Source organism: Falco biarmicus, chromosome 6 (assembly GCF_023638135.1).
Source record: "Falco biarmicus isolate bFalBia1 chromosome 6, bFalBia1.pri, whole genome shotgun sequence".
Taxonomy (NCBI): Eukaryota; Metazoa; Chordata; class Aves; order Falconiformes; family Falconidae; genus Falco; species Falco biarmicus.
In genome coordinates, this window is record NC_079293.1 from 72,962,878 (window position 1) to 72,985,718 (window position 22,841).

At 54.0% G+C, this 22,841-nt stretch overlaps 1 protein-coding gene across 1 annotated transcript; it reads left to right on the forward strand.

The window, feature by feature from the left end:
• The first annotated feature begins 1,377 nt into the window (after positions 1 to 1,377).
• Positions 1,378 to 21,245, forward strand: LOC130151465 (L-gulonolactone oxidase-like). Its single transcript, XM_056343777.1, has 13 exons — positions 1,378 to 1,664; positions 2,528 to 2,666; positions 4,309 to 4,410; positions 5,041 to 5,166; positions 6,569 to 6,663; positions 8,192 to 8,282; positions 9,407 to 9,592; positions 17,707 to 17,814; positions 18,253 to 18,329; positions 19,192 to 19,341; positions 19,735 to 19,899; positions 20,394 to 20,484; positions 20,811 to 21,245. The coding sequence occupies exons 2-13, from the start codon at positions 2,664 to 2,666 to the stop codon at positions 20,937 to 20,939; spliced, it is 1,323 nt and encodes a 440-aa protein (XP_056199752.1). The 5' UTR covers positions 1,378 to 1,664; positions 2,528 to 2,663; the 3' UTR covers positions 20,940 to 21,245.
• The last annotated feature ends 1,596 nt before the right edge of the window (positions 21,246 to 22,841 follow it).

The following is a 22,841-nucleotide window of genomic DNA, read 5'->3' on the forward strand; positions in this document are numbered from 1 at the left end:
GATCCGCAGGGAGGACATGGTAGGACTCGGCCTGTGCCCAGTGGTGAGGATTAAAGGAAAATATCTCCCTGCTTCCATACTGGCTCCAACTCTGGTCCTGTCGTCCCCTCCTCCAGACGTTGTTCTCTGGCCCCATTTCTGAAAGGAAGCAATTAACTTGGAAAAGAGAAAAGAAAGCCCTTGGAGATTGAGAAATAAAGAATAAAAGCTGTCTATAATTAAATTTCAACTATTTTATTTTTAAACGGAGAAGAAAGGAGACCAAAAAAACACCCTCACCTGATTTCTGCCTGACCTGAGGCACTGCTTGAACAGCTCTCAAGATTCAGACACTCAGAGCTTCAGCAGATCTCCTGCCTCACTTGCCCCCACTGATGTAGGGGACGTAGCAGCTCTGGGAGCCCCCCAAGCGTAGGCAGCTCTGGGGAAGAGCACAACTGGCAGAGGAGGGGGGCAAGGCTCCAGCCACAAGCCAGTTTTTTGGGCAAACCCAATCTCCAGGCTCCTGCAGTGGCTCCGTGGGCAGAGCCTCAGGTGTCCACCCCTGCAGCACAGTGGCAAGGCAGGCTCCCTGAGTGCATTGCAACTTGGGCATGCACTGCAACTGGTAATCCGTTGAAATATGGGAATGAATGAATTGCAATTTGTGAATACATTGTAATTTGTGAATGGATTGGCCATTCCTGGTGCAGATGTGACAGTGACAAGAGTGGCTGCAAGGGCAGGAGATTCCAGCAGGACCCCACTGCTGGGCCAGCTCAATGCCAGCAGCTGCAGAGGTGCCTGTGAGGGTGCAGAGAGGGGCTTCTCCCAGCTCCCAACCCCATTTTGGCTGCCTCAGAGAACCCCAGCTAAGCCACAGCAGCCGATAACCCTGTGTTACCCTGGCAGTGCCGGAGAGCTGGCAGTGTTCAGGGTCCGCAGCCCTGTCCTCCCTGTGCACACCCTGGCGTGGCAAACCCACCCGATGCATCTGCTGGCATTGTGCTCCCAGGATTTATGCCAGTGACCGCTGGTCTCCCGATCCCCAGGGTGAACCTGGGGGACTGAATCCTTCCCTGACCTGGACGTATTATCTAGGAGCTGCAGAAGAGCCCCCAGCCAAGCACTGCTGTCAGGATGTCTCCAGGAGAGACTCTGCTGCTCACCGGGGCATTTTCCATCCCACCAAAAATTTCATCGATGCACAAATAAATTCACAAATAGCTTCCACATCTGGCAAAACGCCACTGTTTTCTTTTTTATTTTTATGCTTTCTTTCATCCTTTAATTGAACTATTCCCGGCCATGCTGTTCTGCTGTAATTAGCCAAGATGTGACATCCCTCCTGGATGTAGCTGAGAGCTGGCAGAGGCTGAGGTGGTGGTGGTGAGCTGCATCCCTCCCCATATGCATCCCCTTCACCCTGCACTGTTAATGAATAATCTCTTGAGTTGGTGGTTTTTTGGTTTTTTTTTTTTAGATTTTGATGACCTTTGCACAGCACTTGGACCCAGAGCTATTGGCTGGGCAGCCCTGGAGGTGTCTGACCCCAGTCAGCTGGACCCTTGGTGTCTATCTGGACTTGAAGGTGTGTCAGAAGATTATTCATTAATTTGCTGCATTGCAGCCAGGAAAACATCAGCAGAGTTTCAGGATGGCCAGGAGGTCAAGGAGGTTTGAAGGTAGATGTGAAGACCCAAAGCAAAAGCTGCTGGACATGCTGTGAGGCCCTTTGCAGGCTGCACAGCTCTTGTTCTGTAATTAAGAAGCAATTTCCCCCCTGGTTCGTGATTGTGTTAAGGTTGGGTCTCTGAAAGCATCCCATGGTCACGCGAAAGCAGCTGCCTGCAGTGGTGGTTCCCTGCCTGCTCGGGGCTTGGAGCAGTGCTCCCAAAGGTCACCTTGCCTGAGTTAGCCAGCTCAGAAAAATTGTTATCATCCCCTCCTTAATGAGGAACCAGGGAGGGTTTGCTTATCACCAAAGCGCAGCCACAGAGCGCTGCAGAGCTCCTGCAAATCACTGCTCCTTGCCTGTCCTTCAGATGAGACCCATTCCCCGGCTGTCTCCCGTCCCCCCTCTCTGCTCCGGATGGGATGGTGGGGTGCGTTTGGGGTGCAAGGCATGGAGCATCCTCCTCCTTGCAAGGCAGGGAGTGAAGACCCCCAGCACCTGTCTTGCGTGTGGTGATGTGATACAGCAAGGTTGTCGCATCACTCAGTGCCTGAAGCTCCCCCGTGCACCCACTTCTGGGTCCCCCCAAACCTGGCAGGGCCTTTTCCCTATTTCCTGCATTGCCCAGCTTTGCCTGGTGCAAAGGCTGCGGGTTCAGGAGACTTGCTCCAGGGCTAGGACCCCCCAGAAGAGAAATGGCTTCTCCCCAAAACACTCAAGAGTTTGCAGCATCCCTGTAAGATGCAGGACTCCAGGTTCAAATCCATGGGTGGATCCTGCTCTGCCAGCCAGGAGCAAAGGGCTCAGCCCCTCTCCTCCCCCAGGGAATCAGGCAAATCCCTAGGGAAGGGCTGTTATTCATTATCCTTACAGCCTGTAGAGGAGCTCCTCGTTGACCCACAGGGCAGGAGCAAGCTCTGCCAGCCTTGGACCTGCTGGGATCACCCCTCGTCCCAGGGCAGGAGCAGCCAGAGTCATTCCAGCAGCATCTCACAGGGAGGCTGACGGGATGGTAAGGAAAAGACAGCGCAGCCAAGACGGGAATTTCTCAGGTTTTGGGGTGGGAAATGTGGTCCAGGCAGCGTGGAGCCATGTGCCGTGGTCAGAGCAACGCGATTTTATTACCATCTTTGATACGGATTTAATAACCACCATCTCCGTGATGAGACATGGGAAGGTGTCCCAGAAAAGGGAGAGGGAAAGAAAGCCAACAGATTCCCTGGATAGATCAGGTCAGGCTCTGGCTGCTGAGCAGGAGCGTTTTCTAACTCCTGGATTTTCACTTTCCTCTATTTTGTTTTTTGTTGTTGTTGTTGTTTTTTCGATTGGGTTTTTTCCCATTTTTTTCCTGTCTCTCTCTGCACCTGGCTCGCAGACCATCCCTACATTTGAACTTGCCTGGGGGATGCTGCCCAGCCCCACCCCCCACCCCCCACCCCCAGGACTCCCTGCAGCTGTCTGGGCCATCTGCAATAGCTTCCTGATGGCTCTGGCTCCAGGCAGTGTCACCTCCCTGGGCAGGGTGATGGGCCACCCACTATCCCTGCCCTGCCCAGCCCCTAAAAGCAGCCTGGGGGGGATGGGGGTGGCGGGTGTGAAGGGATGGGGAGGCGGCGAAGGGATGGGGCCTGCAGGGAAGGGTGCTGCCGACACCCCTGGAAGAGCCCTTTCTGCATCCCTGGAGAAGTTTGGCCAGTTTGGGGCCAAAGTTTCTCTTTGGCTGGAAGCTGAAGCCATCACAGAGGTGGGGGAAGGAGAATGAGCTGTGGGCAGAGGAGGGAGCCTGGGTGGGACAGGGGAAGGCGGAGGATGGAGATGGAACAGGAGGAAGGAGACTGCATGAGGTGGCATGGGAACAAATCATACCCTGCAGCCAAGGTGGGACATGCGTTGGGAGGGCAGCAGGTTGGATCCAGTCCTGCCTGGGGCAGGGGGGTTGTCCATCTTCTCTAGGGCTTGATGCCCAAACCCACACCAGGTCCTTTCTTGCCCAAGCCCCAGCCTGGGCTGGCCACAGCCAGGGAGAAACTGTCCCCGTGTCCCCCCCAGCCAGGACTCATCTAAACCACCCTGGGGATGCCCTGCCTTGAGTTACCACCTGCCTGGAGATGGGATGGGGCTGGGTCTTTTGGCTGCACCCCTTCATGCCAGGCCTGGGGACAGTGTCTCAGGGTGGATGGCTGAGGTGGGAGGGAGGTCCCAGCCTGGATCCAGTCAGCCCCTTGTAGTGGGACCATCTGGGAACACTGGGACATGAGGCCATGCCCATGGGCCATGAGGTAGCTATGGGTGCCGAGACCAGGTCTGAGAGGACGCCAGAGCAGAAGAGGCCATGCAAACAAAGGGGACCCCGGCACACATCATGCTGTAGAAGGGAAGGGTGGACTGTGCTCAAGGGAAATGTCTCAAACAGCCCAGGAGTCCTTCTAATTCTCCCCACTGACTGCAAAGGGAGTTCAGGCTGACTTGCTCACGTGGAGACATCTCTGCTCTATGGACTCAAGGGGTTGAGATGAACCTCTGTGTCCATAAATAATTAATCCTTTTGGAAACCTGGCTCTGGTACAGTGGTCTTGACAGACAAAGGGTGGGCTGTGTGGAAAAGCAGGGAAGGCACTTGCTTTCTTCTGGTTTAACACTTGTTTTCGGTCCAGGTTCATGGCCAAGGAGGAGTTAAGTTCCAGAACTGGGCCAAGACTTACGGCTCCTCTCCGGAGCTGTACTTCCAGCCCACCTCAGTGGAAGAGATCCGGGAGGTGAGGACGGTGCTTCCAGGTGACAAACTGTTTGAAATAAGGAAGAGGAAAGACCAGGAAGGGCTGTAATGCTCCATCATGTTCAGTCAGAGAGGTCCCAGATGGTGGCAACATGAGTCCTTCCATTAGCTCCAGGAGGTGGCCCATCCTACTGAGCTGCACATGTTCTTCAGCAGATGTGCCAAACACCTAAAAAATGTAGAAAACTGGCACGCCTGGCCCCAGTTGGACTCTGTTCTTTGGGCATCAGCATCTGGCATCCTTCTGGCGTGCCCTGCCTGCCCCAGCTGCCATGCTGAGGGATGGGACTCCTGTGTCACTTTTGTCTCCCCAGAGATGCCTGTCACCCTAGGGTGTTTCAGGTGGGCATTGCCTCTTTTGGGATCATAGAATGGTTTGGGTTGGAAGGAACCTTTAAGGTCATCTAGTCCAACCCTCAAGGATGATCCTAAGGGCTGTCTTAGGAGGTGTCTGGGCTCCAGGGGTGGTTTTAATCCCAGATGATGAGTTATCCAAGTAAATGGATGTCCACCATGGGTGAGATTTTAGTTTGGGATGTTTCACAGTGCCTCTGGCATCTCTCTTAGCACATGGCATTGAGGGAGATGTTGGATGCTGTTGTCTTTACAGATCCTGGATATGGCCAGGCAGCGGGACAAGAGAGTGAAGGTGGTGGGGGGTGGTCACTCTCCTTCGGACATCGCCTGCACCGATGACTTCATGATCCAGATGGGAAAGATGAACAGAGTCCTCAAGGTGAGACTGGCTTCTAGGAGGTGGTGTGGTGGCCCTGAAATGTGGTGGCACCCCTGTTCGTAAGGCCACCGAGGGTTGGGATGTGTTGCACCAACACTGCCATACCCAGGGTGGGAGGTGGAAGGATGGAGAGGCTTTCCTCTCCTCACAACCAGGAGTTTTCCCAAACCAGACCCTGAAACACTGGCACAAGACTGGGGGATACATTTTCCCGGTGTAAAAGCATGCCTTGTGCATTGGAAGCGTATGGAGCGGCTATAAAAATGGAAAGAAGTGATGTCTTCCCAGCAAGCATTCAGTGAGGGCTTAGCCTTGGAACATTGTCCTCATCACAGCATGGTCTGCTGGATGGGAAGGAGGTACCTGGCAGGATCACCTTCTGTGGTGAGCTTGCAAAGGTGCCTCAGGGAGAACAGCCTGGCAGAGACCCGGCTGGCTGTTCATGGTCCATGGTTTGTTCCTGTGTCAGGCGGGAAATGTCCCTGTGGGAGATTGCTCCATTCAGTGATGCTGGGAAGGAAACAGTTCTTCCTGGTTGCCTGTGAATCATATCCTGAACAACTCTGGGAAAAGGAGAGCTGCTGAGGAGGGGTTTTCCCGACCTCTGCTTTGCATCCAGACCCCCAGAGTGTAGGAAGATAGTGGGGTCTTACTGGGGCTGTATGGATGACTGGTTATAAACAGTGAGAGAACTGACTCTTGTGCATACCTCTGTGTCATGTGTGCATGCAAATGTATGTGTGTGCACGCCTGTGTCGTGTGTGCATACAACATGTATGTGTGTGCATGCCTCTTGCGTGTGCATTTGTGCCTATATATATGCATGCATGTTTCTGTACATGTGCATGTGTGTGTATGTGTGCAGCTGAAGATGAAAAATCCTGACTCTAGCAGCATATTCTGGGAGCTGGCTCATGAGTGGTAATTAACAGCAATAATTAATTAAGGAACAGCTCCCTCCCTGACAGCTCTGTCTGTCAGAAACAGGATGAATAGCTCCTAATGGTGAGAACCAGGAACTGGTTGAGCAGGGCAGGAGGGCAGAGAGAAGAGGTTTGCTGCAGGCAAAGCTTTGCTGGGGGGACAATGTCTTCCCCCCTTGCATTGACCAGCACCTGGGAAAAGCTACGGGAGAGGTTACACACCCTGAGACTGGGGAGAGCAGAGGGGAGGGGGGTCTGGACCAGGGGCAGGAACCAGTGGCACCATTGGGTTGGATGAGGTTTAGGTTGAGTGGAGGTCTGAGGAAGGTGGCAGCTCAGGATGGAACAGGTCCCTCGTGGTCTGTGGCTTTTCTGTAGAGACGTTATCAGCTGCATGGGTAAGAGCAGAGGTGTTTTCCATGGGGTGTTTTCTCCTCTGAGCTGTGTGACCTTCTCCTCTCCCAACCTATCCTTTGCAGGTGGACAAGGAGAAGCAGCAAGTGACGGTGGAAGGTGGGATTTTCCTCTCAGATCTGAATGTTGAGCTGAGCAAGCATGGGCTGGCCCTGGCCAAGTAAGTGGGATACGTGTGCAGGGCTGGCCCTGGGCATCCTCCCAGGTATCCAGCCTTGCCCCACATCAAGTGCTGGGATGTAGCAAAACAAAGATGTTTGAAGAGATTTTACTGTGGAATAGGGGTGTTTCCTTCAGGATCTGGTCTTCCACCAGTGTTCCACAGACTACAGGTCAACCTTCTCCACGATAGAGTAGCTGATCCTGCCTCGAAGCAGGAGGCTGGACTTTATCCCCACCCTAACCCTATTATTCTCACTGCCCCCACCAGGCTGGTCCTTTCCATTTCATCAAGGAAAACTGCATTCCCTGACCCTCCAAATGTGAAAGCGAGCGCCCTTCCTAGGAATGTCTTGCATGGGGCAGAGGCTGATAGCAGTCAGCTCTGGGCAAAGAAGGCTGATGGTGGGCAAAATTAGGTTAGAAAGGAGTCTTTGGTGGAAAAGGGCAATTAGCCATTGGAATATCTTAGCAGGAGGTGTGGGAGTATCTTTGCTCTGCATTGTTTGGCGACGTCTGGTGTCCGCAGAAGAGGAGGTGGAACTGGTGGGCAATCAGGGCAGAGGGTGGGATGCTTTGAGCTGATCACAGCTGATCCCTTTGCCTCCAGTACTGTGGTTCTCCCTTGCTGTGGGTGTATTGTCAAGGTCTCGGTGAGAACCACGTTCAGACAGGGGTTTGCAAATGAAATAGCCATGGAGAGCATTTCTCACGCTCAATCTCTTTCATTTGCTGACCTCGGGGAAGAAATGGCTCTTGCGTTACAGTCTAGCTCAATAGGTGTGTTCCTCTGTCAGTGAAAGTGATGGGTTTGTCAGAGCCAGGGACAGGGTGAGAGTTCAGAGGAATAAGCCCCACCTGAGCAGATGGCCAACAGTATGAGCAGGAGACCCTCACAGTGGAGGAATCCACTGAGGGTTGCAGTGGTCACAGAAACCATTGCTGGTTCAGGAGGTCCCTGCTCCCCAGCTGCTGGAAGCTGTAGGAGTATTTGGGGGAAATGGCAGGAACAGCACTGTTTGCTTTAACCTTCTACCATCCCCATGTGCCCACCTTGGCGATGGTTGGAGGGACAGACCTTGGTCTGCAGACCTTGTGCTTGTGGATGCCACTTCCAGCCTTGCTGCACAGTGATGTTCCTGGGGTAAACCCAGGTTCCTCGCCCCATGCTCTGAATGCATGTGGGAAGGATGCCTCCACCCCAATGAGTCACTCCAGGTTGGTAGGGAGAGATGGGATACAGCTGAGCTGACCATGGTGATCTGTGCTCGCCAGCTGACTCTTCCTCCCCATGGACTATAGCAACATCCTGATCGATATGTCCCATGGGGATGTGTGCACATGGCCAACAAACCCACCCGTTGCTGCAGGGTACCCTGAAGGGTGGGAAACCCTGCTTGTTGAGGCTTGAGAGTCCGGGGGTCTCTCTACAGGGTCTGCATGTGGGGTAATGCCTGGCATGGTGGGCTGTGCCCCACACCATGTCCTGTGCACAAAGAGCCTCACTCGGCCCCTTTGTCTACCCCCAGCTTAGGAGCCGTTTCGGAGGTGGCAGCAGCTGGTGTGATTGGGACAGGGACGCACAACACCGGGATCAAGCATGGCATCCTCTCCACCCAGGTGAGACAAGTTGGGAGCGTGTCGATGCATGGACATCAGCATCTTGTGGGCTTTGGGGTAGATGTCCCACCACCCCAGTCTGAGCCTGGTGTGCCTGGCCCTGGGGTAAGGAAGGAGCACACTGCAAGCAGGCAGGGTCCTGTCCCCCCATCATGGAGCTGCTGTGGGGGACCCCCATGTCCCCCATGCATAGTGGGACCTCGTCTGCCAGCCAAAACATCATGCAGCTTAAAACTGCCCTGTCCCTGTGCTTTATGCTTTTATAATCTAATGAATAAACTCTGTACCAAAGGGAAAACAATTCTTGTATCGGAGTCCCCCGACACCAAGTCTCTGCAGGGCCCAGGTCTGTTTTTAATTAGACACTTATGAAAACCCTCACCTCAGCTCAAATGGAGAAGGGGCTGGGGCACCAGTCTGATGGGGGGGCTGGGGGGTCAGCCTGGAGAGGAGGGGGCTCAGGGGGGACCTGATCGCTCCCTACAGCTGCCTGGGAGGGGGCTGCAGCCAGGGGGGTCGGTCTCTGCTCCCAGGTCACAAGCGACAGGACAAGGGGGAACGGCCTCAGGCTGCACCAGGGCAGGTTTAGGTTGGAGACTGGGAAACATTTCTTCACCGAAAGGGTGTCCAGCACTGGGACAGGCTGCCCAGGGAGCGGGGGGGAGGCACCATCCCTGGAGGGATTTAAAGACGTGTAGATGTGGCGCTTGGGGCCATGGGTTAGTGGTGGGCTTGGCAGTGCTGGGTTAACAGCTGGACCTGATGATCTTGAAGATCTTTTCCAGCCTAAATGATTCTGTGATTCCATGATTCTGTGAAATCCTGTATGGTGATTCCACTGATGGTTATGGAGAAGTGAATCAATCTGGGGGAGTTTTACTTCTTTATTTGATGGTTTTTCCTAGCGTACTCCAGAGAGAGAAGGATCTTTTTCATCCAAGGTAGCAGGAGGGGCTGGTGTAGGCAAGCTCTGCAGAAGGCACCCTATGATGATGGTCATGCTACAGGGGTCTCCCTGCTTAGCCCCCAGCCCTAAGTTTTGGAGTTTTGGGTTGAATGCAGGATCTTGGCATGGAGATGGGGCACATGGAATGCTTGCTGAAGCTTTGCTCCCCTCTCGACAGGTCGTAGCGCTCACACTCCTGACAGCCTCAGGAGAGATCCTGGAGTGCTCCGAGTCCATCAATGCAGATATATTCCAGGCTGCCCGCCTGCACCTTGGCTGCCTGGGCATCGTGCTCACTGTCACCTTCCAGTGTGTGCCCCAGTTCCACCTGCACGAGGTGGCCTTCCCCTCCACCCTCACTGAGGTATGATGTGGGAGATGCTTTTAAAGCCACCTTGGGGATAAGCAACGTTGTCAGTGAGGTAACATGGTTGGAGGAAGATTGGGAAGTGGTTGCATGCTGGTGGAAAATCCCACATGTGTGTGTAGGTTGTACTTCTCCTGCATCTTCATGGTGTCCTTTAAGCTGGAAAGTTCTCCAGGGTGATGAAGGAAAAGAGATGTTTCTTAGGAAATGCCACTTTAACTTCCCACAGATGGAACAGCATCTTCTGGGACCAGAGAGGTGCAGGTAGTGGGGTGGGGAGGAGAGGTACATGTGAGTGTCATCTCCATGCCACGTAGGGCAGTTGGGTGCTTGGGAGCTGCAGCAAGATGTGCATTGCTTTGCGCAGTTGGTGCTCAGGAGCAAAGCAGGGCTTGGGGTGCAGCCCCTCGCTTGGCTGCAAACTGAGCCAGTGGGGCGGTGGGAAATGGAGGTGCTGAGTCCCCTTGAGCTGGGGGAAGACATCTGCTTTGTTCTCAGGGGGGCTGCATGGAGCAGAGGCAAGGGCTGAGCCTGCTCTGGCAGCTTTGCTGACCACAAAATCTGGGAGGAGGCTGGGTGGGGAAGCCCAAGCTGCTGTGAGTCTACAAGGAGGAGTCCTTCAGTCCTCACAAAAGAGCAGATGGGACCTCTGCACCTCGCACTGGGACCCTCTGCAGCCACCCCTCTGTGTCCAGCCTGGGGGAGCTGGGCAGAGAGGCTGAGCTGTGTGTGAAAGACACGGAGATGAAAGTAATTTCCCTTATTTATTATTCCTGGTGCTTTTTTTGAGAACTGCAAGGCATCACCTGCTCTTAGGAGAACTTGCTTTAGCAGAGGGTTGAATTAGGTGATCTCCAGAGGTCCCTTCCAGCCGTGACCATTCTGTGATTCTGTGATCTCTGGGAGAAGTTGTGTCCATCCCCAGCTCCCTTCAGCTTCACATCTGGCCCAGGACAGCTCAGGGGTGTGAAGGTGATGTGAAACCTCACCTCTTTTGTTATTGCCACACTCACCCCTGAGCTGTTCCCAGGCTCCTCTTTTAAAACTGGTCCAGACTGATAGAGATTTTTTGCATTTATCGAGCCTGAGATTCAAATAACTGATTTCACTGTCCTGGACCAAACTCTGTGCAGCCCCAAGGTGGCTCTTGGCTGCAGGAGATGGCTAGTGGCTTCCAGTGTCCTCAGGAACCTGCCAAAGAGTTTCTGCACTCACCTTGAGCTGCAGAGAGTGACTCTGAGCTGGAGCATGGCTGTGTCCTTCAGAGACATCCCCTGGGTCCTGGCAGGGGAGATGGGACAGCTATGCTGCGGGAGGATGCTGTGGGAGGGCTGGCCCACCTGGCAGGTGGGAGGCGGGCAGGGACTGCTGCCTGCTGTTCTGGGCATGATCCCCAGCTCGGAGGGGCTGCATGGGCTTGGGGTACATTGCAAACCTGAGATCTAGGGGGGCAGAGGGTTCCTGCTTGGGAGGGGTCTCCTGGCTGGGCTTGGGTTGACTGGGGGGAGCTGCATGTCACAGGTGAGACCAAGGCGGGGGAAAGGAGGGTGAAAACACTTCTACTCTTCTTGATTTCACCTCTGATTTACATTTGGGTCTGGCGAGGTGCATGCCCTCTGGAAGTGCCCTCTTTAGGGAAAAGAATGGACAATGAGACCCCTGTCAACATCCCCATGTCCTGGCCTCTCTGCAGCATCATCCTCACTTCTCAGCATCAGTTGTCCCCTACCTGACTCAGCGCAAAGGTGACAGAAATCAGACCCCCTCCTCCAGCTGTGGGTCTGTCCTTCACGCACAACTCTGTGGGTTTTCAACTGTTCTCCTGCCTGGTGAGCAGTGCCTTAACCTCAGTGATGGCAGGGACAAGCAAGGGAAGGGCAGCTGCAGTGGTGGGGAGCTGTTTCGGGCTGTGCAATGCCAGTGGTCCCACTGGAGCAGGGATGGAAGTTTGCCATGGTCATCAGCTTCATCTTCCCTGGGCTGCCTCCAAGCCACGGCAGGGCTGAGCACAGAGGCTCCAGCGCAATCAGGTTAGAGATGCTGAATGAGTCTGCAGGCGTCAGCGCTGCCACAGTCAGCATTTGCTTCTTCATGGGAAACGTCACCGTGAGATGGATGAGCCAACACCTCTGCTCCGTTTAACTCAGCATTCACGGGCGCCGGCAGGTCAGTGATCTGGTAACTCCAGGCACGCATGACTAAGCCTAATGCAGATTTAATGTTCCAGCTGGAGAAAATTGCCCTTGCTGGAAATCTTGGGTTGGCCTGACGAGCTGATGTGCTGCCTGGACCAAGGAAGAACAGGGAGAAGAGTGCCTGCGCTGAGCCAGCATCCCTCGAGGCAGGCAGCGCCTAGCTGGGTCCCAGAGGAGCAGAGCAGCATCCCGCAGGGCAGAACTGCTCCCATGAGCCGTGCGCTCTCCGAGGAAGTGCCGACTCCCATCTCGTTGTCTCCTGCTGCTCAGCTAACAGAAAGCCTTGCTTTTTCCAGCAACAGATGGGCCACTTAAAATAGTCCATGAGCATCTTGTGCTCTAGATAATAACTTGGTCCTTCCCTGTGTGTGAGGTCTGGGTATTTTTTGGGATGGACTCTCTATCTCCCAGTGTGAAGTTGGGTTTAACTCTTTTTTTTTTTGAGCTGAACTTGGGACGAACCGTGCTGGGGATGAGAAGGAGTGGGATGGGTGACACGGTTCAAGAGCCAGATTGAACAAATCCCTTTATCAGGATCCAACCTCAGAGCTGCATTTGGGAAACTCCCTTTAAACCGATTGTTCTGTTGAATGGGGCTTGTCTGTCTCTATTTTACCAAAGTGCTAAATCACTCAGACTATGTTGTATGGTGCTAGTAACTGGGATGTCCCCAAGGGAGGTAGCTTTCTGAGGAGGGTGTCTGACCTGCTCTCTCATAGATCAGGATCTTGCATGGCTCTGACAGCTGCACATGCTGTTTTCTCCTGGCAAGCTCTGCTGTCCCGCCATCCATCCTCTCCCTCTTGTCTCCGCTTCATGGCCATGTCCCTCCTGAAGACAACATCTTGCATTAACCTATGAAAGGGCACTTAGTTGACCGTGGAGCACACAAGAAGTTTAGATTCTTGTTCAGTGTGTGGCTGAGGCACTGGGGACAGTGTCCTGGGATGCTGGTACAGAGATGCTTAGTGCTGGAGGGTGGTTTCCTTCAGCCGAGCCTTCCATCCCCGGGAGGAGCCAGGTTGAGACAGACTGATTTCTCTCAAAAGAGGCATGAAATGTCCCTTTTTGGGGCAGTGCATCTCCTGGGCTTTACGAGCTTGGATCTCCATGTGGCTCTGTGGCCAATGTTGGGTACGATCTGGTTCCCTCAGAAAGCCTTTTGAAGGCCCAGTGGGCATTTCTACAGAGTGATTTGAAGGAATTCTTTCTCCTGGGAACACATTGAAACCAACTTTCCCTGTCTCTGCAGTTATGTAAACTCCTTTTAACTGCTGGATGCATTTCTTTGGAGCCCTCCCACCCTCATGGTGTTGGGAAGCCAGATGGAACAAGCTGGTTTTGTGATGCTGAGCCCCTTCACAGCTGGGACAGCTGGACACAACTGCTGTGTCGGGATGTGATCTACTGCCTTTCGTTGAGCAATCGTCCAGCTTGTCCCAGATCATCGCTGGAGGCGGCAGCATTGCAGAGGGTAAAGCCTACAGAGAAGCGGCCACCTGCAAGTTGAGAGACCTGGTGGCCTTCTAAATGCTGTGCTGCCTCACTGTGTTCACTGGAAACAGTGAAGATTTCTGGATGGGGAAAGAGGCATTAAGTCCACCAGGAGGGAGAAACCAGGAGGTGGCAGAAAGGGACCTCTCCAGGAGATTGGATCTGCTTCAACCACCGATTGTCTTTGTCTTCCTGTGAGGTCTGACATCCCTGTTAGTGCATCCTCAGCAGCATCCTCATCTGTCGTCTCATTTGGGTCTCACAGGTCCAGTCCCAGTCCTGGCTAATGACAGCACAAGCCTTCGTTAAGTTGGGCTCATGAAAAAAAAATATCCCTTAGACAAATGCAGCAAAATTTGTTGCAGGATTGATCAGAGCTGCAGCACTAATAAAGCTCTGAGAAATGCTGTCCTTAATTTTTTAAGGACTGAATAATTCAGTGCCCCATTGGGGTGGCTCGAACACCACCTGGAATGTGAATGTAATGCGGTTTTGCAGTATCTGCTTCGTCAGCCCTGATCCACAGGCACCCAGTGGTCCTCGTGCTGAGCTGCAGGTGGCTGGGCTGACTGGGGAGGGGGGCAGAGGGGTCCGTGCACAGTATCCAAGTCCATTAGCATGTCTGCCTGCCTGCTCTCACCCCTCTAAGAGCAGCTGCACCACAGCAGTCGAGAGCTGGAGCACTTCAGGGTCTTGTTTTTGCTGGGAGGTGGGAAAAGAAGACAGGAATAAGAGAAACCCACCAAGATATTTCCCCAGGGAGCCCTCCCAGCCTGCAGTGAGCTCATTACCAGTGGTTCCAGCTGCAGAGGTGATGGGTTTGAGTTTAAAGGCTCAGGAGTGGTTTTTGCTTGTGAATGGCCTCTTTGCACCCTGAGCTGGGACTTCCCTGGTGCCCTGCAGCAGGGAGTTCCTCACTGTAAATGGATTTATTTTTAAATGTGGTGGGAGGCTGCCAGCTCCTTACATCTTGGCCCTCACCTACCCTGCCAGACTGCTTGGACCTTCACTGCATCCTCTAGCACCTTTCCTCAGCCACATTACCAGATTGAGTGTTGGTTTACACCTCCTGAACTGCCTCTTAGCTAGGAAACTTAAGCTCATGTGCAGGATAACCCTGCTGTCCTGAGCAGGGCAGGTACCCTGCTCAGCATCATCTCCCCAGGCTATGCCCTCTGCACAGCTCAACCCATCTTTCCGCATCCCTCGGGGCTGTTAGGAGGGTGAAACAAGAATGCACTCTATAAATATTAATGCCATTATCAATTCTCAGTCATCACTGCTCCTCGCCTGCTTCCCCGATCTCTGGCTTTCATGTCGAGTGGCTCAGTGAGGCGGAAGAGAATAATGGCAAGGGAGCAGGTTGCTTGAAATATTTAAGCCTGAGTTATCTAAGACATTGCGAATAATATATGTGTCAGAGGAGCCGGGCTTGGATTTGTGGTTATATAAGAACTGCATGCTTTCTTTTCTGGCCTCGTGATCATCTTTATCACTGGGATAAACTCAGCTGCCCTAGCTGCTGACAATGACCACGAACAAGGCGCAGGACCGAGAGGGTTTATTGCACAGCTGAGGTCACCAGAGAGACCTGCAGAGCCTCCCTGGGTGGTGGCAGGGATGCACTCAGCATCCCCTTGCCTCAGATGTGCTGGGAGGCTGATGAGAATGAAGATGGATTAGTCTTAGGTATGATACTTCTTCCCCTGATCTGTGCAGCCTTGGGGCTTCCTGAGCTGGGGGTGGTTTGTATGTATGGCGTAAGGCAGTGAGTTTCTCTTCCAGGAAGGTCTCTGCTCTGCTTCTGAACCCATGCAAACTTTTAACTGCCTGCAGACTTGCACAGCTTAGCAACCTGGTGGGTGAAGAAGTGCTTCTTTCGGTCTGAGCCCTACCACATCCTAACCCTAACCCAAACCTGAACCCTTTGGGGGACGTCCCAGGCACTGGGGATAGATCCCTCAAGCCTCATCCCTCCAAGACCACCCTGCACCTAAACCCCCTCTCCATTGCTGGGCCTGACCTCATCCCTCTTAGCCAGAGGGACTGTTGGTTTTGGACTCGGTGCGTGGAAGTGACTCTTCCAACCAGGACTCGGACACCGTCCCCTGCTGCGGTAGGACCCTGCCAGGCACAAGGCAGCACACAGGCAAAGGGGGAGGCTGAGCATCCGTCTCTCCCAAAATGAGAGCTCCCCATGCTCCCTTGCTCCCCTTCATTGCTCTCACAAACCTATGGGACATGTGCTCGTGACTTCTTGTGTTTCATCCTCCACAGCACCTTGGCCACAACTGCCCCACATCCCATCCTAGCCCTTTCCCCGAGGACCATCCAGAGCCACCAGACCTACACTGCAGCAGGCGCAGTGCCTGACCCTCGGCTCAGTGAGCTCTTGAGGGTGTTTGCAAGCAAGAAAGCAAGTGACTTCTTTTGACCCAGTCTTTATGAAGCAAAGGGATTTGTTCTGGGCTCCTGGGAAGGAAATGAAGGCGAGCAAAATCCCCCCAGATCTCTGCATGCTTCAGGGTCATCTCTGTTGTGTGCGTTGGCCACGTCACAGTGATGAGATTTCCACCGCCTGACCTCTGCCTCCGACTCCGGCGCTCAGCCAGCAGACAACGTCCCCAAGGACTCCTGAAGCCGGCTCGCTGTGCTGTAATTATCCTACAAAGTCGCAGGCTTATTTTCTTCAGACAGATATCACCAGAATCAAAAGCGCACATTGAAAAGGTCACCCTGCTAGCTATTTGCTTCTGCACTCAAACGCCACAGCTGGAAGACAAACAGACGTCGGCAGGATCACCTTGGGAAAGCTGCATCCTTCTTTTCCCCACTTCTTTTACTACTTTGATGCGTTTGTTCCTAAACTGGACCAATGAAAACCGTGGGATCGCTGCTTTTGCCCTGCTTCTACTTGCACGATTGTTAACTGTTTCCAACATAGGACCTTTTCTAGCCAGAAAATGGGTTGTTTTGGGAACATCTTAGATTTTGTGGCTCTTTGGGAGCTGCAGATGTGAAGATGAAGACAACAGCATTAGCTCTCTCACCAGTTAGCAATTAGCAATTCTCACCAATTACGGGAATACACTAGTTGTCTTCCCATCCTCCCTGCTTTAACGGGACCACAGCCCTCACTTTATGGCAGGGTCACAGCAAGATGCTCGGTGTTAAAGCAGCCCAGCCTGGTGATTAATAGCTCATTAAGACAAGTAACTTAAATGACCTAGCCGGAAAGGAGCCGAGACTGTCCTGGGGTTATATCCATGGGTCATTGCACCTTCTCTTGTGTCAAGCAAACTCCTCAAAGCAAAGCTGCTGGGTTTTGAAGCCTATCTGCTAAGCTATGGGAGATCTCTGCAGGGGGTGGTGGGAGAGGCTGTTTGCAAGAAAGAAAAGTGCTGGCCCAGCCAAAATAGCACTGTGGGCACAGAGTCCCTCTATGCTTGCGCAAACGGGCAGAGAGAAAGGATGCAGGGTCTTTTAATTTCTGCAGGTGCTGCCGTGTCAGGCAGCCTGGGACGGGACCCCGGTGGCCCTGGGAACAGGCTGAGTATGTCCTGAGGCTATGGTCACCCCTTCGAGCCCCATTATCTGTGTTGTCCTGCCTGTTCCCTGCCCACTCAGAATCCCCATGCCTTGCTGTCCTCGGCTGCTGGGCAGGCAGCTTATCCGAGGAAGCTGCCTTTCTTAAAGCCCTTTTTGGTGTCTTTATGTACGATTTGGCAATTCTGCATTTGAAGCAGGGGATGTCTCTAGGACAGGGCCGTGTAATGCCTCCCGGCTCCATCCTCTGTTGCCTTCTGGCTCCATCATCCATTGCATTCCAGCTCCATCCCCTGTGGCATCCCAGCTCCACTCCCTCTTGCCCTGGGGCTCCAGAGCTGCAGAGAGCTGTGCTGCCAGGGTGTCAAAACTAGGGAGAGCATCCCTGACACTGCAGCAGCAGGTGGCTTTTGGTAGCCACCAGTCAGTGTAGAGTTCTTGGCTTTATGGCTGGAGGGGGCCCTTCTAGCCCTAGCTGTGCTGCCTCATGTCTGAGAATGCCTGATGGAGCAGTTTGTGGGCTGCAGAGGTATGATGGCGGGAGGACGCAGGGTCTGAGCTTGGACACATGCCAGATGCAGGTCCAGCAGCATCTTCAAGATGGGGAGCTCCATCACAACTGAGAGAGGAGACAACAGGCATGTCCTGTTCCCTTACCCAGATGTCGGGTCCATGGGCTCTGTTAGCCCCTTGGTGCATGGCTGGGCTGTATTGACTCCCATCCAACCCAGGGCTCGCTGAGACTCTGCAGACAGACTCCTTGGACCAGCCCCACCGCCTCTGGGAGTCCTCTGAGATCCCTCCACCCCTGGCTCCTGGGATCCCTGCTGCAGGGCAGGGGACAATCACCATGGTGGATTTCTTTGGTTATTGCAGGTACTCGATCATCTCGAGGACCACCTGAAGAGATCCCAGTACTTCCGATTCCTGTGGTTCCCTCACAGTGAGAACGTCAGCATCATTTACCAGGACCCCACCAACAAGGCAGGTCCCACCGGGCTCCATGTGTGAAGGGAGAAGGGCCCGTGCATGAAGCTGGGTGCCCTCCCAGAGCTGGCCTTGCACCATGGGCTTGCAGTGCAAGGGCTGCTGGGGTGGCTGATCAGGGAAACAGCATTTTGGGGCTGGGCTGGACACTGCCCGTGCTCCACAGTCCGAGGGTCTCAGGAAACAGATGTAGTTGGGGCTGTCCAAGCTCTTACCATCCTCATGACAAAGCCTGGTTTCTTTCTGGGGCTGTATGCGAACCTGTTTCATCACAGGAGAGAGATCTGGGGAGTCCTGGGGTACCCTTCTCCAAACCCCTGCTCCCAGTTTGCTTCTGGTCCAGGCTTGTGCTCCCACCTTCGTGCCTGCTGGCAAGAGAGCTGCAAACCCTGCTAGTCACTGATAACCATCATCTTCCTCTGCTTGGCTTTGCAGCCCCCCTCTTCCTCTGCCAGCTGGCTGTGGGATTATGCTGTTGGCTATTACTTGCTGGAGTTTCTGCTCTGGATCAGGTAGGAGCATGCCCTGGGCAGCAGCTGGGGCAAGTGTAGGTTGGCCTCATCCAGATCTGTTCTCTGCACCTTTACAATGAAACCTGTGCTGCTTCGCTGAGAGCCCCAGGGCTGATGGCAAGGTGGGACTGGGACCCGGAGAACCCCCATTCCGGGGAAAGGAGGAGGTGCTTGCTCTCCGAGCGAGCTCAGCTGCGCAGGCGGAGCAGGTTCAGGCTGGGACTGACGCCTGGGGCCGCACTGCCCTCGTGTGCACGGAGGTGGACCGGCACACCGAGGCGGCACGGGTTGGCAGCAGCACGGGAGATTTGGGGGGAACGATGTTGGCTGTCGGCATGTCCCGAGCACCAGGGTGGAGAGAGGAGATCCAGCCGGGTCATGGCGGCTGGGCTGGGAAACTGGACCCTGGTGGCACAGGAGAGCTGGGCTGGACCCCGTGAAGAGGGAGAAGAGAGGCTGTGGCTGCTTAGGACTCTGCCAAGGGGTCCACCCTGGCACTCCACCCTGTTCCCAGTATCTCTCAGTCCCCCAGTGCTAGGATGCTCTGAGGAGGTACAGAGGCCAAAGGGGGCAGGGAAGGTGATGACCAAACACCCCTTTTCTAGCTTGCAGCAGGAGGCAGAAAAGGGAGCTGAGGGCAAGGGTGCAAGGTCCAAGATCATGTGGGATGAGCATGGGTGAGCTCGAGGCAGGGCTGAAGGACCCCATGGGCTCCAGCACCCTTGGAGGATTGCAGCTTTGCTTACAGCCCTTTGGGAGGGCACCCCCAGGCCTGTGGCACCACAGCTCACAGCCTGCCCTTGGCAAATCCCTGGGCAACAGCTCTGGGATCAGACCTCATCTCCTGCTCTCTTCCCTGCAGCACCTTCGTGCCCAGCTTGGTATCCTGGATCAACCGCTTCTTCTTCTGGCTCCTCTTCAGCTCCCGAGTGGAGAATATTTCCATCAGCTACAAGATCTTCAACTACGAGTGTCGCTTCAAGCAGCACGTTCAAGACTGGGCCATCCCCATGTAAATGGCCCTGCAGGCCCTCCCTGGCCACCCCCAGCTGGGCTTCGTGCCCAGACCCCATCCCCTGCCTGTGCTCTACCTCAGCCCAGGCTGCCTGGAGCAGGGGCAAAGCCATGGACAAAAGGAACCGGTCCAGGGGGCACCATTCCTTCCTCCAAGCCTAGCATGGGGACCCTTCTGCATGCCTGCCCTGGGGTACCAAATCCATGCCACACCATATCTTGGGGCTTTGTGAGCACAAAGCAATGGGAGGGGTGTGCTGGGACATGCCAAGCCATTCCCTGAATTAGCGTGGGGCCAGGGATGGAGCTGTGGGGATGGGGGTTCAAACCTGAAGGGAGCTGGCTATGCCCATGTCGGCATTAAATGGGGCTGGGGGCTTCTCCTGGGCAGTGAGAAGACGAAGGAAGCCCTGCTGGAGCTGAAGGGCGCCTTGGAGAACAACCCCAAGTTGGTGGCTCACTACCCCGTGGAGGTGCGCTTCACTCGGGGGGATGAGATCTGGCTGAGTCCCTGCTTCCAGCGAGACAGCTGCTACATGAACATCATCATGTACAGGTGAGCCATGTTCCCACTGCATCCCACTCTGCTCCTCCTCTTCCTCCCCAGGTCAGTATGCTGGTGCACCGGGAGCCGCTCCCAGAGTCCCGGCAGCAGCGAACGCCCAGCCCAAACACCCCAACACCAGTTCTCTGCTGGCTCTGGAGAGTTGAATCAAAGGAGCTCCTGCACCTTTGTCCACTCACCCCACTCAGACATTTGCAGACATCAAGCCAGCAGGGATGGGGTGGCCTTGGAGCACCCTAGAGCCACCCAGCCCTGTTTCTTGAGGATGTTGTCCATGTGAGGGTCCACTGGCCGAGAGCTGGTGGAGTGCTTGTTCCTGGAGGGTTTCCATCACCTGGTACTGGTCAAAGAGCCCATGGTGGGTCCCTAGGTTGTCCTCCCCAGGAGGGGAGTTTCTTGGGGAGGTTTCACGGGTGTGCAAAAATCCTCCCACAGGTCCCACTAATGCCCTCCCTACCTGACACCCCCCCCCCCCCCCCCGCCAGGCCCTACGGGAAGAACGTTCCCCGCCTCAACTACTGGCTGACCTATGAAGGCATCATGAAGAAATACGGTGGGAGACCACACTGGGCAAAGGTACCAATGGCCCCACTCCTCTGGGAGGAGAGGGTCTGCAGAAGGGTGTCCCTTCCGCTTCTCCATCACAGCTCCTCATGGGAGTGGGGGGGTTTGCAGTTGAGTGGGGTTCAGAGAAGGGCCCCCACATCAGGCTGATCCAAGAGGGAGATGGGTGCCTGAAGGAGATGGTGTTGCCCTGTTTGCTGCCTGCCTTGGGCACGTAGATAAGGGGATGGAGGTCCCACCACTTCTGCAGGGGCTTGCCACAGGGGTGGTGGGGGTCCAGGGCCAGTGACACACTCCCCAGTGATGGGCAGCCCCCCCAGACGCTTTCTCTCCTGCAGGCCCACAGCTGTACTCGGAAGGACTTTGAGAAGATGTACCCAGCCTTCCCCAAATTCTGCTCCATCCGGGAGAAGCTGGACCCCACGGGGATCTTCCTGAACTCCTATCTGGAAAAGGTGTTCTACTAATGGGGGCAATGCCGGGGATGGAGGAAAAATCAGCCGTTGCCCCCTTCTCAGGACACCCAGGTCCTCTGTGGTCTCAAGCTGCTGTACCCCCAGCTCTGCCCTTGTCTATGTGACAGCAGGTGGCTGGCCTCATGGGCAGGGACATGCTCTGATCTTGATGTTAACAACACTCTGCAGTGCCTGGAAATCTCTCCTGGATACCAGCAGCTTGTGGGGGGACCATCTCCCTGTCCCCCCAAGACCTGTACAGTCCCAAGTGGCTCCTGTCCAATCCAACATCTCAATAAAGACCTTTCTTTGAGCTGACTTTAGCTGTGCCTGTGCTTTCAGCCTGGACGTGTGTCCGATGGAGGCACTGTGGGAAAATTACCTTTTTTTTTTGTGGGGAGGGGCAGGGAATTGGAGAAAACTGGGACCTAACAGAAGCATAGTATTACAGAAAAGATTTTAGGGTAAAATCCAGCTGTCACTTTCAGGACAGTTGGCATGCACGGGGTCCACTTCACCATGGCTCCCCGAGCAGCACAACCTGCCAGCTCAGCGCATGCTGGTAGGGGTGACAGAAGGTGGAGCGGAGCGGGGATGCTCCCTGCGGGAATGGGAACGTGATGGTACCACACAGCTGATAGGCTGCATAGCAGTCATCAAATGAAGACTCTATGAGAAGATGTCCATTGCTGAGCCAACTGTTGTGGCGAAATTACTTTCCCCAGATGAAATAATCTCACTGTAATGCTAACACACACCTCCATCTCAGAGTTACCTGCCTCCGAGGTACAGCCACACTCACTGGGCATGTGGTACCAGCCAGTAACAACAATATGTATGACTAGAGTCACTCAAACACCACATAAATGTAAAGAAAATGGACTAGTCCTGGTCCGAAATAAGTCCCAAGAGGGGGGATTGTGGTCTAACCTCCTGAACTACCAAATTCTGATTTAGTGTTCAACTATACACAAGTCTGTGCATAAAGTTAGGTCAAGCTGACCCACTCTCTAAAGGTGTTCTGAATGGAAGGGCTTCTGATCGAGGGAGCCAGCCTTGGGGAGGTGGGAAACAAAGAACCAGAATGAAAAGAACACCAGAACACCATTCCCTAAATTACACAGAAAGAAGCCTTCAAGTGAGGAAAGTTCTGGTTATAAGAGGAGACAGACTGACAAGGTGTTGCAGTGCAGTGACATCCACAGAAAACTGAAAATAGAACAAAGATAATTGTGCTAGTGGGAGATTGTGACATCCAACTCAAACAACCCCCCAGAAACAGGGCAAACCCTGGCTTGAGGAGCATGTGTAGTCAGCAAATCCTTCAGCAGTGCTCTCTGAGGAGGTGTACTGATTTGCTTTAGATGTGAGAAACTTGTAAACAATCCTGTGCATGATGAATGAATATGCATTACACTCTGAAGTATAAAAAGTGGACAAATAAGGGGAGAAGTTAGGGAAGACTCCATCGTAACTTGGATCGGTCCATGCGCTGAACCTGTCTTCTCCCCCACAGGGACACCTACTGGGTAAGAGCTTTATTCTGTGACTAACTCAGGCCAGCTGTTACTGGGTGTGTTGTTCTGAGCTTGCTTTGCAGTCAGTGTATTATCACTGACAATCTTTGAACCTTGTTCTGTCACAAACTTGCACTTTGTATAACAAAACTCTTCAGCTGAAGTTCATTTTGTATAGATCTCCAGAGATCTGAGTGGTTGTTATAAGGGATTTGACGCAGGGATGCTGTCGGGGTGTGTGTCCCTGAATAGGCTGGTTGAATCACCCCCCAACACCCCGGGCTCTCAAAGTGCAGGTGGTGGGCAGGCTGGGGGGGGGCACAAGGGTCTCGTTTTCCTTGGGAAACTGCCAGGCTGATCAAATATAAGGGGTTCAAGGAAACCTCCCTTCTTAATG

Excerpts from the sequence above, each read along its gene's own strand:
- LOC130151465 (XM_056343777.1), top strand. Across the intron at positions 6,664-8,191 it reads CATGGGCTGGCCCTGGCCAA|CTTAGGAGCCGTTTCGGAGG; the intron begins GTAAGTGGGATA and ends GTCTACCCCCAG. Across the intron at positions 8,283-9,406 it reads ATGGCATCCTCTCCACCCAG|GTCGTAGCGCTCACACTCCT; the intron begins GTGAGACAAGTT and ends CCCTCTCGACAG.